Here is a 14,907-nt window from a genome sequence, read left to right as displayed (position 1 = left end):
AAAAAACGAGTACAATAGAGAGAAAGCATCCTTCATTAATTATGTAAAGTGACTGGAAAAGATCAGAACAGTCTGTTTAAAAATGCCTGATTGGAAAACTCCTCATACTAGTCATAAAGGCCAGGCAGTTTCCAGGCTCATTCAATCACTGCTTAGAATTAGGCTGATATTGCAAGGCAATGGTAAACATATTGCAGATAGTCTGTCTCTACTGCACAATGAACTTCATGACTAAGTCTGAACATAGAACAGTACAGCACAGAAACAGGCCTTTCGGCCCGCAATGTCTATGCCGAATATGCTGCCAAGGCAAACTCTTATCAGCCTTCACATGATCCATATATCTCTATTAACTGGTCCAAAAGCCACTTAAACACGACTATCATATGTGTTTCCACCACCACATCTGTCAGTACGTCCCAGGCACCCACCACCCTCTGTGTAAAACAAAACTTGCCCCGCATATTATCGAACTAGATATTGCAATGGAGCAACTTCTTTGGTGGGCGGGGATGGTAAAGCTAGCGACTGAAAATTTTAAAAGCTAAAAAATGCTGTATTTATATGTTGCAAAATAATTATTTACATTTCCAAAACATTTTTGTTGAATTTAGAAGGAAAATATTGATTGTGAGGAGGTGAGTCAATTGAAGACATTGGTCAATAATCTGCAAGAGCTAGTTGATCTCCACAGAAAGTACAACTGCAGACTGGCACTCTCGGAGTTTGAAAAGGTAGGCTAGGAAATGAATATGAGTTTTGTATATACGGTATTTGGTGTAATTACATAAATAGTAAAACCATAGTCCAAGCCTTAATTTTATGCCGTAGATCAGAGTAGACACTGATGATTTAAATTTGTGGATTAATAGTGTAACTGAACACAAAGAGCTGGAGTAACTCAGTGGGACAGACAGCATCTCTGGAGAGAAGGAATGGGTGAGGTTTCGGGTCGAGACCCTTCTGAAGAACTGTGTTACTCCAGCTTTTTGTGTCTATCTTTGGTTTAAACCAGTATCTTCAGTTCCTTCCTACACATTAGTGTAACTGGATGTGTCTTATTGAATCAAATACTCTAATCCAATCAGCATGTGTCTATTAGCAGTCGATCAATAATCTAGCACTGAACCAGAACTATTTTTCATGCATAATTTGAGTAAACCTTTCACTTTAATTTGATTATACAATAGAGCCATTAACCATCTGGTTAAGAGAAGTATAAGATATTTAATAATGTTTTCTAAAAATTACATTTCAATCTGATTTCAGTAATCTGAATTAGTAATGGAAGATTATGTATTTGGAGGATTTGTATCTTGTATTCTAATTCTGATTTATATATTAGGAAACTACATCAACAATTGTATTCCGGATGTTGGATAGGGTTCTGGCTCCAGAACTTATTCCAAAGACTCTTGAAAAGATTATACAGCCTTACATAATGAAGCATAATTTACAGAGGGAAGAACTGCTGCTGCGTTATATAAAGGTAAATGTATTTCTACTTTAAGTTGTTTAAAAATATGTAGGCACAGTAGTAAATGCAAGAGCTGAATGGTGAGGCATCATGTAAACTGTTTGAACAGAAATATATATTTAGATAATCAGTAGAGTTTCTCAGAAAAAATTAGGCTATCATACAAAGATAGGTGCAGTAAGTTAAATTTTATATACGGTCATAGCCTAAATTGTTAATGCTGGCCAAATGGCCCCATCTAACCTAGTCCTATTTGCCCGTGTTTGGCCCATATCCCTCTAACCCTTTCCTATCCATGTACCTATCTAATTGTATTTAAAATCTGTTATAGTTCTTGCCTCTTCTGGCAGTACGTTTCATATATTTACCACCCTCTGAGTCTTTTACGGGATGACAATTCTCTAATTGTGTTTTATTTGCCAATATTCTTAAAATTGCAGATAAAAAACAAAATTGGGAAAAATTGAAGTAACACATCCATTTAGTGTTTTGGGAATCATTTCTAAACCCTAATTTTATATTTTCATATTTCTTGTATGGGAGGCAATTTTCCCTGTTATAACCATATAACAATTACAGCACGGAAACAGGCTATCTCGGCCCTTTTAGTCCGTGCCGAACATTTACTCTCACCTAGTCCCATCTACCTGCACTCAGACCATAACCCTCCATTCCTTTATAAAATCGAACCTGCCTCCACCACTTCCACTGGAAGCTCATTCCACACAGCTACCACTCTCTGAATAAAGAAGTTCCCCCTCATGTTATCCCTAAACTTTTGTCCCTTAATTCTCAAATCATGTCCTCTTGTTTGAATCTTCCCTTCTCTCAATGGAAAAAGCTTATCCACGTCAACTCTGTCTATCCCTCTCATAATTTTAAAGACCTCTATCAAGTCCCCCCTTAACCTTCTGTGCTCCAAAGAATAAAGACCTATCTTGTTCAACCTCTCTCTGTAACTTAGATGCTGAAACCTAGGCAACATTCTAGTAAATCTCCACTGTACTCTCTCTATTTTGTTGACATCTTTCCTATAATTTGGCGACCAAAATTGTACACCATATTCCAGAATTGGCCTCACCAATGCCTTGTACAATTTTAACATTACATTCCAACTTCTATACTCAATGCTCTGATTTATAAAGGCCAGCACACCAAACGCTTTCTGTACCACCCTATCTACATGAGATTCCACCTTCAGGGAACTATGCACAGTTATTCCTAGATCCCTCTGTTCAACTGCATTCCTCAATTCGCTACCATTTACCATGTAGTCCTATTTTGATTTGTCCTGCCAAGATGTAGCACCTCACACTTATCAGCATTAAACTCCATCTGCCATCTTTCAGCCCACTCTTCCAAATTACCTAAACCTCTTTGTGGACTTTGAAAATCTACTTCATTATCCACAACACCACCAATTTTAGTATAATCTACATACTTACTAATCCAATTTACCACACCATCATCCAGATCATTGATTTATATGACAAACAACAGTGGACCCAACACAGATCCCTGAGGCACCCCACTAGTCACCGGCCTCCAACCTGACAAACAGTTATCCACCATTACTCTCTGGTATCTCCCATTCAGCCACTGTTGAATCCATCTTGCTACTCCACTATTAATACCCAACAATTGAACCTTCTTAACCAACCTTCCACGTGGAACCTTGTCAAAGGCCTTACTGAAGTCCATATAGACAACATCCACCGCTTTACCCTAATCAATTTCCCTAGTAACCTCTTCTAAAAATTCAAGAAGATTAGTCAAACAAATCCATGTTGACTGTTCCTAATCAGACCCTGTTTATCCAGATGATTATATATATTATCTCTAAGTATTCTTTCCATTAATTTGCCCACCACTGACGTCAAACTAACAGGTCTATAATTGCTAGGTTTACTCTTAGAACCCTTTTTAAACAATGGAACAACATGCGCAGTACGCCAATCCCCCGGCACCATTCCCGTTTCTAATGACATTTGAAATATTTCTGTCATAGCCCCTGCTATTTTTACACTAACTTCCCTCAATGTCCTAGGGAATATCCTGTCAGGACCTGGAGACCTATCCACTTTTATATTTTTCAAAAGTGTCAGTACTTCCCCTTCTTTGATCCTCATAGTTTCCATAGCTACCCTACTTGTTTCCCTTACCTCACATAATTCGATATCCTTCTCCTTGGTGAATACCGAAGAAAAGAAATTGTTCAATATCTCCCCCATCTCTTTTGGCTCTGCAGATAGCTGTCCACTCTGACTCTCTAATGGACCAATTTTATCCCTCGTTATCCTTTTGCTATTAATATAGCTGTAGAAACCCTTTGGATTTACTTTCACCCTACTTGCCAAAGCAACCTCGTATCTTTTAGCTTTTCTAATTTCTTTCTTAAGATTCTTTTTACATTCTTTATACTCCTCAAGCAGCTAACCTACCAGCGGCACAAAGTGGGACTTTGGAGGAAACAAGCACCGATGCAAACATGCACGGCCATGGGGTCTTAACAGAGATAGCACTGCAAGTCAGAATAAAACCCAGATCATTGGAGTGATGAGACAACCACATAGTTGTAAAATCACTATTCCCATAAGGGGTAAATATTCGAATGTTTATAGGTTATTTTTTCAATTGTAACTAGCATCCTGCAGTCTCAGCATGTCAATAAAATGAGCTAACTGTCGAAATGCATATAATTGTTTCACTCTCTTGCTCTGAATAGGATTTACTGGAACAATGTAGCTCGCGTTCGGCCTCGCTGTTTGAAACTTCATGGGAGGCCAAGGCTATGGCTGTGCTGGGATGCATGACTGATACTGACGTAAGTATTACATGCACAACATGGTAGGTCCAGTAATTATTTTCATTGAGAAACTTTATTGACCAGCTTCAAGCTATTGAAGAGAAAGAAATTAGATGTTAATGGGTTAAGATGGTGCTTGATCAAAGAAAAAAAGCACAGAAACAGACATAAATGATTTTTACTTAATTAGTATTACAATTAAATTAAATATCACCATTTGCTAAACTGTACCTTTCAATCCAGATCCGTGGTTCATTCATATGAATGGGGCTGCACCACAACTGCAGTAAAGCTGTGGGACTTTATAAGAAATGAATCAGACCCTTCAATTTACGTTTGATGTGCACTTGTATTCAGATCATAGGTGCTGAAATCTGACTTGCGAAGGGTTCCTTGCCAGATGCTCTCCACAACGATGGAGGTGGACATGGAGGCCAGGTCATTGGGTATTTTTAAGACGGAGAATTGACAGATTCTTGCTTAGTAAGGGGGTTATGGGGAGAAGGTAGGAGGATGGGGAGAAGAGGGATAGATAGATCAGCCGTGATTGAATGGCAGAGTAGACTCGATGGGTCGAATGGCCTACTTCTGCTCCTATGACTTATGAACATGAATTTTGAACAAAGTGTTGAAACAATGTATTAGATCAATAAGAAAGATTGATCTCAGAATAGATGTATTTCCGGATGTATATCATTGCTGCTCCTTTGAATTCTGTCAGTAAATGCTTTGGGAATGATTTGCCCTTCTATCTTCTCAGTGGCATTTATGTTATGGGACTGGGCAAACATTTTTGGAGTTGGTTGATGTTGCTATAAAGCTTACAGTAATAACAAGGAACTGCAGATGCAAGTTAGAAAAACTTGAGAGTTTTAGTTGTTAAAAAAATATGTACAACGCATTTGTTAATCTTTAAGGTAACTGATATTCCTTCACAGATGATTTTTGATGCAGTACTGCAGATAATGTATGGGGCTGTTGTGCCCTGGAGTGATGCAGTGGAACAGCTTGTTAGAGAGCATTTGGAAAAGAATCACCCTAAGTATGTGCTCCTTTAATAATACAACATGTATAAAGTAATTTCATCACTTGTAAAATTCCCATGTAACTGGAGACAGAACACGTGCTTTCACCTCTTCTCTTCCCTTCTCACCATCTAGGGGTGTAGCCTTTCCAGGTGAAGCAGTGATTCACTTGTGCTTGTTCTAATCTCGTCTAGTGCATTGTATCGGATGTTCACAACGTGGTCTCTAGATTGCAGAGACCAAATTTGGAAACTTTGTGAAGTACTTTGGTTCAGTTTGCAGCATGGGCCTGAGCTTGTGATTAGACAATAGACAATAGGTGCAGGAATAGGCCATTCAGCCCTTCGAGCCAGCACCGCCATTCAATGTGATCATGGCTGATCATCCCCAGTCAGTACCCCGTTCCTGCCTTCTCCCGATATCCCCTGTCTCCGCTATTTTTAAGAGCCCTATCTAGCTCTCTCTTGAAAGCATCCAGAGAACCTGCCTCCACCGTCCTCTGAGGCAGAGTATTCCACAGACTCACCACTCTCTGTGAGACAAAGTGTTTCCTCGTCTCTGTTCTAAATGGCTTACTCCTTATTCTTAAATTGCCTGGCACTTTAATCCCCCCCTCCCACTAAATGCCGGTGCCCTCCTGCACTGTTACAATCAGATCTGATGCAAACTGAATGAATAACACTTCCTCTTCAATATGTGCATACTGCAGCCTTCTGGAGTCAATATCTCCAACTTTTAGGTGACTTTTCTGTCCAGAGCAGAATCAACCTTTTAATACTCTAATTTGACTTGGATTTTCTGTTTGTATAAGCATGTCCACTGGTAAAGCCCTACATTCTTGTTTTTAACAACAATAGCACTGACAAAGAAGCACAATGGACTTCCAAAGATAGACACTAGGCACTGGAATAACTCAATGGGTCAGACAGCATCTCTGGAGAAAAAGGATGGGTGACATAATGGATCGGGACCCTTCTTCAGACTTCTTTTGTCTTTGGTATAAACCAGCATCTGCAGTTCTTTGTTTCTGCAATGGACTTCTAACTGGCACACAGTCATTTGGTCAAACCGTATCAAAGATATTCCCTTTGTTCTAACAACTCAACCACCCCCCTCCTCCACCCCCTCCCATCTCTGCTACTGAAAACAAACTTATTTTCTCTCTCCCTGTTTTTACAAAGGGTCAAGGTCCTCATACATGAACTGTTTCTCTTTCTGCAGAATATGTCTTACCTGCTGAGTGTCTGTTTTTTTTAGTTTTTATTTCTGTTTTGTATCAATGATACGATGGTATTCAAAGGTCTTTTATTGTCACATTTACCAATTAAACTACAGTGGTATGCGAATTATCATACAGCCATACGGAAAAAAAAGCAACAAGACACACAACCACATAAACTACAATAAGGTTAACGTAAATATCCACCACAGCGAATTCTCCACATTCTTCACTGTGATGGAAGGCAAAAAAGTCAAATTTTCTTCCTCTTTATTCTCCCGCGGTCTGGGCAGTCGAACCATCCGTCAGGGAGATCGAAGCTCCCGCAGCCGACGGTCGAAGCTCCCGTGTAGGGGCGGTCGAAGCTCTTGTGGCTTGAAGTTTCCGAAGACCGCGAGTTCCATGATGTTAAGTCCACAAGCACCCACGTTGGAGCTCCGATGTCGATCCCTGACAAAGGGATCGCGGGCTCCGCGATGTTAAAGTCCCGTAGGCTCCCCGTAGTGGAGCTCTCAAAGGTCAGTCTCCAGCAAAGGCCGTCAACTCCTCGATGTTAGGCAGCAATGCGGATGCAGATACGATACAAAAAAAATTGTATTTCCGTCGAGGTAAGAGATTAGAAAAAAGTTTCCCCCTCCCTTTCCCCCCCCATTCCCCTCCACATGAAACAAGCTAAAGAACACTAAAAACATACATTTAACACATACTATTAAATCACAAAGAAGGAAGGGACAGACAGACTGTTGGTGAGGCAGCCATTGGTAGTTTGTTGGGTTTGTTGCTGGACTAGGAGATGGTAGGAATATGATTTTCCAGATAGGTTCTTTAGTTAAACCTAACTTTCTTCATATCCAGTTTGTAAATAATTTAAGTCTAAAGAATCACAAATAAGTTACTCTTAAATAGCTTGAGGCATCTAAAGTTTCTCGGTGCACACCTCGTTGAAATCGGCTGCTTCCATATGGGACCAAACAATTGGCTAGTTTAAGGAAATGTTAGCTGAACTAATGAGGATATGTTGCTAACCCGGAGATAATTATTTGTGGCAAACTGATTATAGAAATTAAATAAGCCTGTAGCAATCTGAACATATTTTAACAGTGGGATCATGTGCACAATTCTGAAATGTCTCAAAGCATCTAATTCAATCAGAGCCTATATGCATTCAGACTTAACCCATAATGTTTTTGAGTTTCAGCTTTTCAATCCCTCATTATAGGTAATTGCAATTCAAGTCAAGAAATTTGAAATCTAATAAATGCCCATGATACTGTTACTAGGGTGAAGCTGTTGCAGGAAAGCTACAGGCTTATGGAGATGAAGAAATTATTAAGAGGATATGGAATACGGAACTTTGACATGTTCAATGACCGCAACATAATGGTAGGATTATACGTTTAATACATTATTCACATATAATTCATTACTAGCACACAGGGTAAGACTGAATAAGTTGCATTGTGTTTGTAAAGTTAATAATTGAAGCTTGGCATTAATTCAATGGCCTGCTTTTTCTGTACTACTGGATGATTTTTGTGAATATATAAACTTTTTTACATTGTTATTTTGAGGTCCTAGTTTTGTGATCTTGAAGGAACAACTAATTGCTAGATCACACCTACATCATATGTATCCCCAGAATCTATTTTTAATTAAATGGAATATAAACTCAAATATATATTTTTCATTCATTATTGTGTCCTTTTCTTCTGATCAGTGTTTGCTAAAGTTCATCTTGAAGCAAGACCTGTCGTCCTCGTTGGATGATGCTTTGAAAGTAGTTCATGCATACATACTAACGCCAGTTGAAGTTTACTTTCTGCATACAACACATCTGATTCCTAACAACAAGGTAGGCACTACTTAACATCAGTGTGAAGTGAAAGTTGAAGGAGGTAATAATGTGTTCTGTGGATGTCTATTGATCGTGTCTTCCTAAATCTTAACAAGATTAATTAAAACAGCAGTCAAAAGAAAAGCAGCTCACAATGGAGGAACATTTTACTATCAAAATGTCCTTTTGTCATGCCATACTTATTTTATGGAAAATTAGCTTGTCTCAGAAATCTAATGTTACATAAGATTTGGATCCGGTGTGTAAAGATTTGCCACAGTCATTCCCTCTGAGAAAACAACATAAAACTCAAGAAATTTGCTATACTATCCATTTTGATTCGCATCAGATTGGTTGAGGCTCATCAGATAATGGCAGTACAATAAAACTCCCACACCCTGCTGTCCAACTTTTCATGAATCTCAATAGTTCAGTATGTGGCGCACCAGGTGATGATTGGTATCCTTCTTCACTCCACACGGCCTGGGTTTCCATGCTCCATTTAAATGTACCAGCCTCACTTGGAAATATACCATTCTACTATGTAACACCCTTATGAGAAATAAGTATTCAAGCGCAAGTGAAATAACAGCTTTTTCTTTAAATTCCCAAGTGTGTTGTATTAATGGACTTTATTTGCATTGTTCGTTTTTGAGATAGAAAAAGAGAACATATCTCGGATATTGAAATTTAGTTCATTTTGAAATCAGAAATATTTATCTTATCCGTGTCAAATTGAGCAGTAATGTGGAAACAAGATCTTTTCCTAAACATTAATGCTGTAGCAGCACCTGCTGATGCTCGTCAGTATCGAACCCTGCGGTTGGAAGCCGCGCGCACGTGACTCTGGGACGGGTCGTGTTTTCGCGCGGTTTCTGGGCTCTGCCCGTCAGTCGTTGGGAGATCACCGTTGTGGTCAGTTGCATTTCAATGACAGAGTGTTTGATCGGTGAATCTGATTCGAACCTACCGACTATTGTCTTTAATCCGCCTAAATGCAACATTTATTATTAGTTTGAAAGCATGTTGGAAAAGGTGGTTAGGGAATAATTCTGGTTGGCAGGAACAGTAGTAAACATTACATTGAAAGTTATGTAGGTTATTTTAGCTTACATTAAGATCTTGAAATTTAAAAAAAATATTTAATGTTTTGTAAATGTTCTGAGAAAGTATTAAATCTTCAAATGCATTTTTGCACATTCTAAATGAGGAATTCTCTTTATCTCACTTGGCTAACACTCAAAGTTTCAAATATTAGCAAGATTTTAAATCTAGCCCTAATTAATTCCTGTTGCCATTCCTGTTTTGTCTATCACGGCCTGTTGCAAACCACCACTAATCTGAGATTTCACCCTTTTCCCCACACATGCTTCAAACTCGTATAATAAATGTTGTTGATATTTAGGATAAAATCTTATGTCCACAAGATTAGCCTTTTGAGTTTTGCAATTTTAAAATGAATACACATAATTAAAATTTTTTTTTTTTTTTTTCCATCTAGACAGATGAATGCCTTTCTTTGCTGAAATCTGTTCCATTGAAGGAAGTAGAAACCACTGTAATGCGTTTGTGCACTTGGGCGCAGTTGACAATTGAAAACCATCCTGATGATCCTGAGGTAACGTGAATGCAATTGTTTCAAAAATATCACCTTCTGTTTCTAATTGAAAAAATTAATATTCTGACTCTCAATAAAAGTGTTTGAAGAAATTCCAAATCAAAATGGCCATCTTTTCTCTTCCCCCACAATCTCACTGTCTCCCTCCCCAGGATGCTGCCTCCTTCTTAGGAATATGGTTCTACAAGAATAACCGTCACCTGAAACCATACTTAGTTGGAAAGACTTTTGGCCTTAAAGCAACTGATTGAAATTTGAACTTTATGGTTGTTACTTTCATGTACATATCAAAAGGATTGCTATTGCTTGCTTGTAACTGATATTCGGACTCACCCTTACCCATACATCTTATGTTATTTACAAAATCCATTGTAGACCCCTTGATGGCCCTTCGCCGTAGTTTTAGTTCTTACAAAACAATTGTAAAATAGAAATAATAATTCTTGTGACAATGCACTTTGCACAATTTTTCTCAAATTAAGCACTGAATAAAAATGTCTTAATTGAAGGTGAGAGAGCTATCATGGTAACTACCAGATTTTTATTTAATTGCAGGAAATGTTATATCGTTTTAACTAAGTGCAGGCAAGCAACTATTTGACTTTTTTTCCTCTAAGCATGTATTTGTGGAAAAAAATTGCATGAACTGTGTTGATTGGCTTCATGTTATTTATATTTCAGTGGCAAAAGCATTTGATGCCAGTGGCAAAAACAATGCTGGAGATTATTAAATCTTTACACAGGAATCAAAAGGGTAGGTTTTCTGAATTATTTCTCAGTTTTGCCAAAATTTGTTTTTTGCTCGCATTTAACATGATGGCAACACTTTTTGTTTTGACAGACAACACTTTACAAAGAGAAGAAATTGAAAGTATTTTGAATAAATTTGAAACAATTGCAATTTTTCAGGTAATTGTTAAATGAAACCATTGAATACAGACTTCATATTTTTATCACTTCAAATATTGAAGAAATAATAGCATACTTACCAAATTCCAAATGGGCTTTTCAAACAAAACTGCTCAGAAGGTTTGGTTTCTGTGCTGTTTTGCTCAATGACTAGAATTAAGCAAATCTTACTTAGCAAACACAAGTTAACTCCACAGGAAGAAATTAAAAAATACCACTGAAGATTGAGCTGCTTTGAGTGAGATTGAGATTAATCCAAAATTGAAATTAACTGTAATATGGGCCAAATGGAAAAAAAAAATATTTTTACTGTGCATAACTATCGTGCAGAGTCTTATGGTTGGGTTCTCAAAGTGAATGTTTTGTAACACAGTAATGCTGGATCAGCACACCTAAAACATGGGTGCATACGTTACCAAATTCTCCTTTAGTTCTCTGTTTTACAAATCAGAGACCTGTATTTTGCACAATTTTCTTTGTCTTTCTTGTGGTTCATTAAATCACTGTGTGTAAACAAAGAAGATGGAAGATGCAGTTCTCGGGTAGATTTTTGACATCTACAGGATATTCTGAAGTGCATCAGATTCAGGACATTTTGGGAGGGTAATTGTAATTTAGGGAATAGAGAAAGGGGTTTGTGCACGTTCCATAAACAGGGTGGATAGTCTGTTGGTTGATGGATGGGAAATCTCTACAGAGTGTGATAGGCACTTTTATATCCACTCAAACAAATGGGTCTTGACCTTTGGCTTTGTGTTTTATTGGAATCACTGCAGCTTTGACAATGCAGTATTCCCTTAGTACTGCATTGGATTTCAAATTGTATAGAGTCATAGAGTTGTATAGCACAGAAACAGACCCTTTGGCCATACCCTTAAACCCTTCCTATCCAAATATCTATCCAAATGTATTTTACAAGTCATAATTGTATCCACTCCTGTAGTGCCTTCTGGCAGCTCATTACAGAAAGGGACTGCCATCTGAGTGAAAATGTTGTTCAGGAACACTTGGATCTCCCGTCTCGCCACAAGCCTATGCCCTCCTGTTTTAGTATCCTCTTCCCTGAGGAAAAAATCTGATAAAGTATTTGAAACAGGATATCATGGGTTGTAACCCACTATACAAATGCACACTTGAAAGTATAATTTATGGATTTTATTATATAAAAAATAAAATATTACTGTTGCCTTGCAGGAGTATTTTGAGAGATTCATTTCACTGAAGGATTGCGAGAATCGTAAGATGCTTTTACAATTGTATGATGAACAAGTTCAAGTTTATGCACGTACTTGGACTAATTCAAATTCGAAGAAAGATGGGGGTCATAATGGTGGTTCATCCACCAACGTGTGGATTTCTGGAGAAATGAAGCTTTATAAACTGTCCCTCCTGTTTCAAAATTCAGAACAAGATGTGGTATCTGAATTGGCACTGAGGTCACTTGATGATGGAAGTGTAGAAAAGACTCTAATGATTTGCAGGTAGGAATGTGAAAACGTTACCATATTTATTGCTTGGTCTCTGTTGAATTCCTGAAGGACATAGGAAATAGTAGCAGGCATGGGACATTCAGTTCAATGTATCCATAAGCTGGAGTTTTAGATGCATTCACTCGCTTGGATATAGAAACAAAACACCAGCTGTAGCTTCATTGAAATGTATAGCAGAGAAATTGACCCTTTTGGCTCACCTCAGCCATACTGAACATGTGCCTAGTAATATTAACCCCAATTACTGCAGTAGGCACATATCCCCCTGTGCCTTTCCCATCTAAGTACCAGTCAAAATCCCTTTAAAACATTGTAATTGTATCGGGCTATAGTCCGACCACTTCTAGCAATTTGTTCAGATAATCGCCACTCTCCAATCTCCCATTCCATTTCTCTCCTTTCAGCTTAAATCAGTGCCCGCTAGCTGTAGACTCCCCTGCGATGGGAAAAGACTGACCTTTTATTGTATCTGTGCCCTCATAATTTTATCTACCACAATAAAGTCTCCTATATTCCAGAAACCCCCCCCAACTTATCCAATATCCTCTTTAACCACAGCCCTCCATTCCAGGTATTATCCCAATGAACTTCTGTACATGATACTCCAAGTGCAGTCTAACCAATGCTTTACATAACTGCAACGTAACAACACAATTCTTGTACTGAATGCCTTGGCCTATGAAGGCAAGCATGCTAAATGCTGCCTTCACAACATTCCCACCTATGTCGCCACCTTCGGCAAGTTAAGGCTTTGCACCCCACAATCTCTTTGTATGCAATACTCCTCCCACGTCTTACCAGAATTTGACTTCTCAAAGTGCATTACCCCGTACTGAAATGCCACCGCTGTGGCCAACTTTTCTGTTGATATATATTCTTGGACAACCACTCTCTGCCAATTTGCGTGTTATCTACAGGTTGACCTATCAGAATACATTCTCATTCGAGTCGTACATATGTATTTAGAAAATGTATTTAAACAACGGTCCAATCCCTGCGGTGCACTTGTTACCGACACGACACCCACTCATCCACTAGGACCCTCTCCCATGTATCATCATGCCAATTTTGGATCAGTTGGCCAGCATGCCTCTGATCTCTTCTGCCTTAACTTTCTGAGCCAGACTATCATGCGGGACCATGTCAAAGCCTTATTGAAATCCTTGTCGCCCACCTTCTAATTTTAAACCTTCCAGCCAGTGTTTAGTGTAGAGATACTGCGTGGAAATAGGCCTCTTTACCCTCTTTAATGGAAGTGAAACATTTTTTCTGCTGTTTTACAATTCTTTTTGTTTAGTTTCGAGACAGTGTGGAATCAGGTTCCCCTCCCCAAGTCAGCGACGACCAGCAAGTGTACAATAGTTCTATCCCACACCGTAGGGACAATTTACAGAAACCAATTAACCTATAAACCTGCACGTCTTTGCAATGTAGGGGGGAACCGGAACACCCGGAGAAAATCCACGTGGTCACAGGGAGAACTTGCAAACTCCGTACAGGCAGCAACCATAGTCGGGATTGAACTTGGATCTCCGGCACTGTAAGGCAGCAACTGTGCCACTGTGTGCCCTTAAGGCTCTGTCCACATTTAACTTTGTGATTCATGTGCAAGGGTGTGCAAATCCCTTTCACTATCAATGCTTCTCAGGGGTGGGAGATTGCAACCTTCACGTGGTCCGCCCTGTTTCAATGAATGCAATCAACCTGGCGTGCACAATCAAATAAGATCAAATAGAAGAAGTTGTCCTACAACTTTAGGCTGTGCACGCTGTACGCAAGAAGAAGAAGAATGCTTCTCAGTCCTTCAAAATGTCTTGCACAATCTGTTGACTATTTCTGAAAATATTATTTACAACCTTTTTAGTCAGGTTTAGTTACATGATGAATTGGTTAAAAAGTTAGATTTTGTTGGACAAGTGTGAACTAACTAACTGTACAAATATTTCCATTTTATCCTTTCTATTTTAGTGAGCTTTACGAAGATCACAAAAATAATCAGACTGGCCAAGTCTTGTTTCGTGTGGCACAGAAAATGTGTCAGATGTTGGAAGCTAATGTTCCTATGATAATTCCAACTGGAATGAACATGCCTGCTGTAATTTATGAATTGGCCTGCCAAGCTGTCACCATCTGCAGCACAGGTAATTTCTTACCAACAAGATGAATTTGACCCGAACCGTAATCTAATTTTTCATGTTTAAACTGTAATTGTCTTTTGTGTTTCCTTAGCTTGATTTTCTGGATGTAAACTCGCACTTATGTGTGGGGGTTAAAAATATTGTTTTCCTTTTGAATTTAGAGTAAACTTGATTCTGCCCAAATTATGGATCTTTTTGGTGCTTGTTTAAAATTATTTCAGGAATGGAAACTTATTGCATTGTTACTCTAACCGGGCAAATAATAATAGATATTCTGGATTGAAAAGCTAGTTTATTTCATTTTTGGAATGTGTACGGTCACCGTCCCTATATTTTAAGACTAGAGTGAAAAACAGTTTGATGACAGTGACATAGATGCAACTAAGTTTGT

At 38.5% G+C, this 14,907-nt stretch overlaps 1 protein-coding gene across 1 annotated transcript in view; it reads left to right on the top strand.

The window, feature by feature from the left end:
- kntc1 (kinetochore associated 1) overlaps window positions 1–14,907 on the top strand; it is a 119,773-nt gene that overhangs the window by 42,358 nt on the left and 62,508 nt on the right. The window contains exons 25-35 of the mRNA XM_033043204.1: window positions 615–734; window positions 1,346–1,489; window positions 4,203–4,301; window positions 5,222–5,325; window positions 7,808–7,910; window positions 8,245–8,379; window positions 9,863–9,979; window positions 10,661–10,733; window positions 10,821–10,888; window positions 12,083–12,369; window positions 14,347–14,519. Of these exons, the coding sequence (XP_032899095.1) occupies window positions 615–734; window positions 1,346–1,489; window positions 4,203–4,301; window positions 5,222–5,325; window positions 7,808–7,910; window positions 8,245–8,379; window positions 9,863–9,979; window positions 10,661–10,733; window positions 10,821–10,888; window positions 12,083–12,369; window positions 14,347–14,519 (1,423 nt within the window). The remainder of the gene's footprint in view (window positions 1–614; window positions 735–1,345; window positions 1,490–4,202; window positions 4,302–5,221; window positions 5,326–7,807; window positions 7,911–8,244; window positions 8,380–9,862; window positions 9,980–10,660; window positions 10,734–10,820; window positions 10,889–12,082; window positions 12,370–14,346; window positions 14,520–14,907) is intronic.

Source organism: Amblyraja radiata, chromosome 25, assembly GCF_010909765.2.
Source record: "Amblyraja radiata isolate CabotCenter1 chromosome 25, sAmbRad1.1.pri, whole genome shotgun sequence".
Taxonomy (NCBI): Eukaryota; Metazoa; Chordata; class Chondrichthyes; order Rajiformes; family Rajidae; genus Amblyraja; species Amblyraja radiata.
This window is presented reverse-complemented; position numbering and strand designations above follow the sequence as displayed.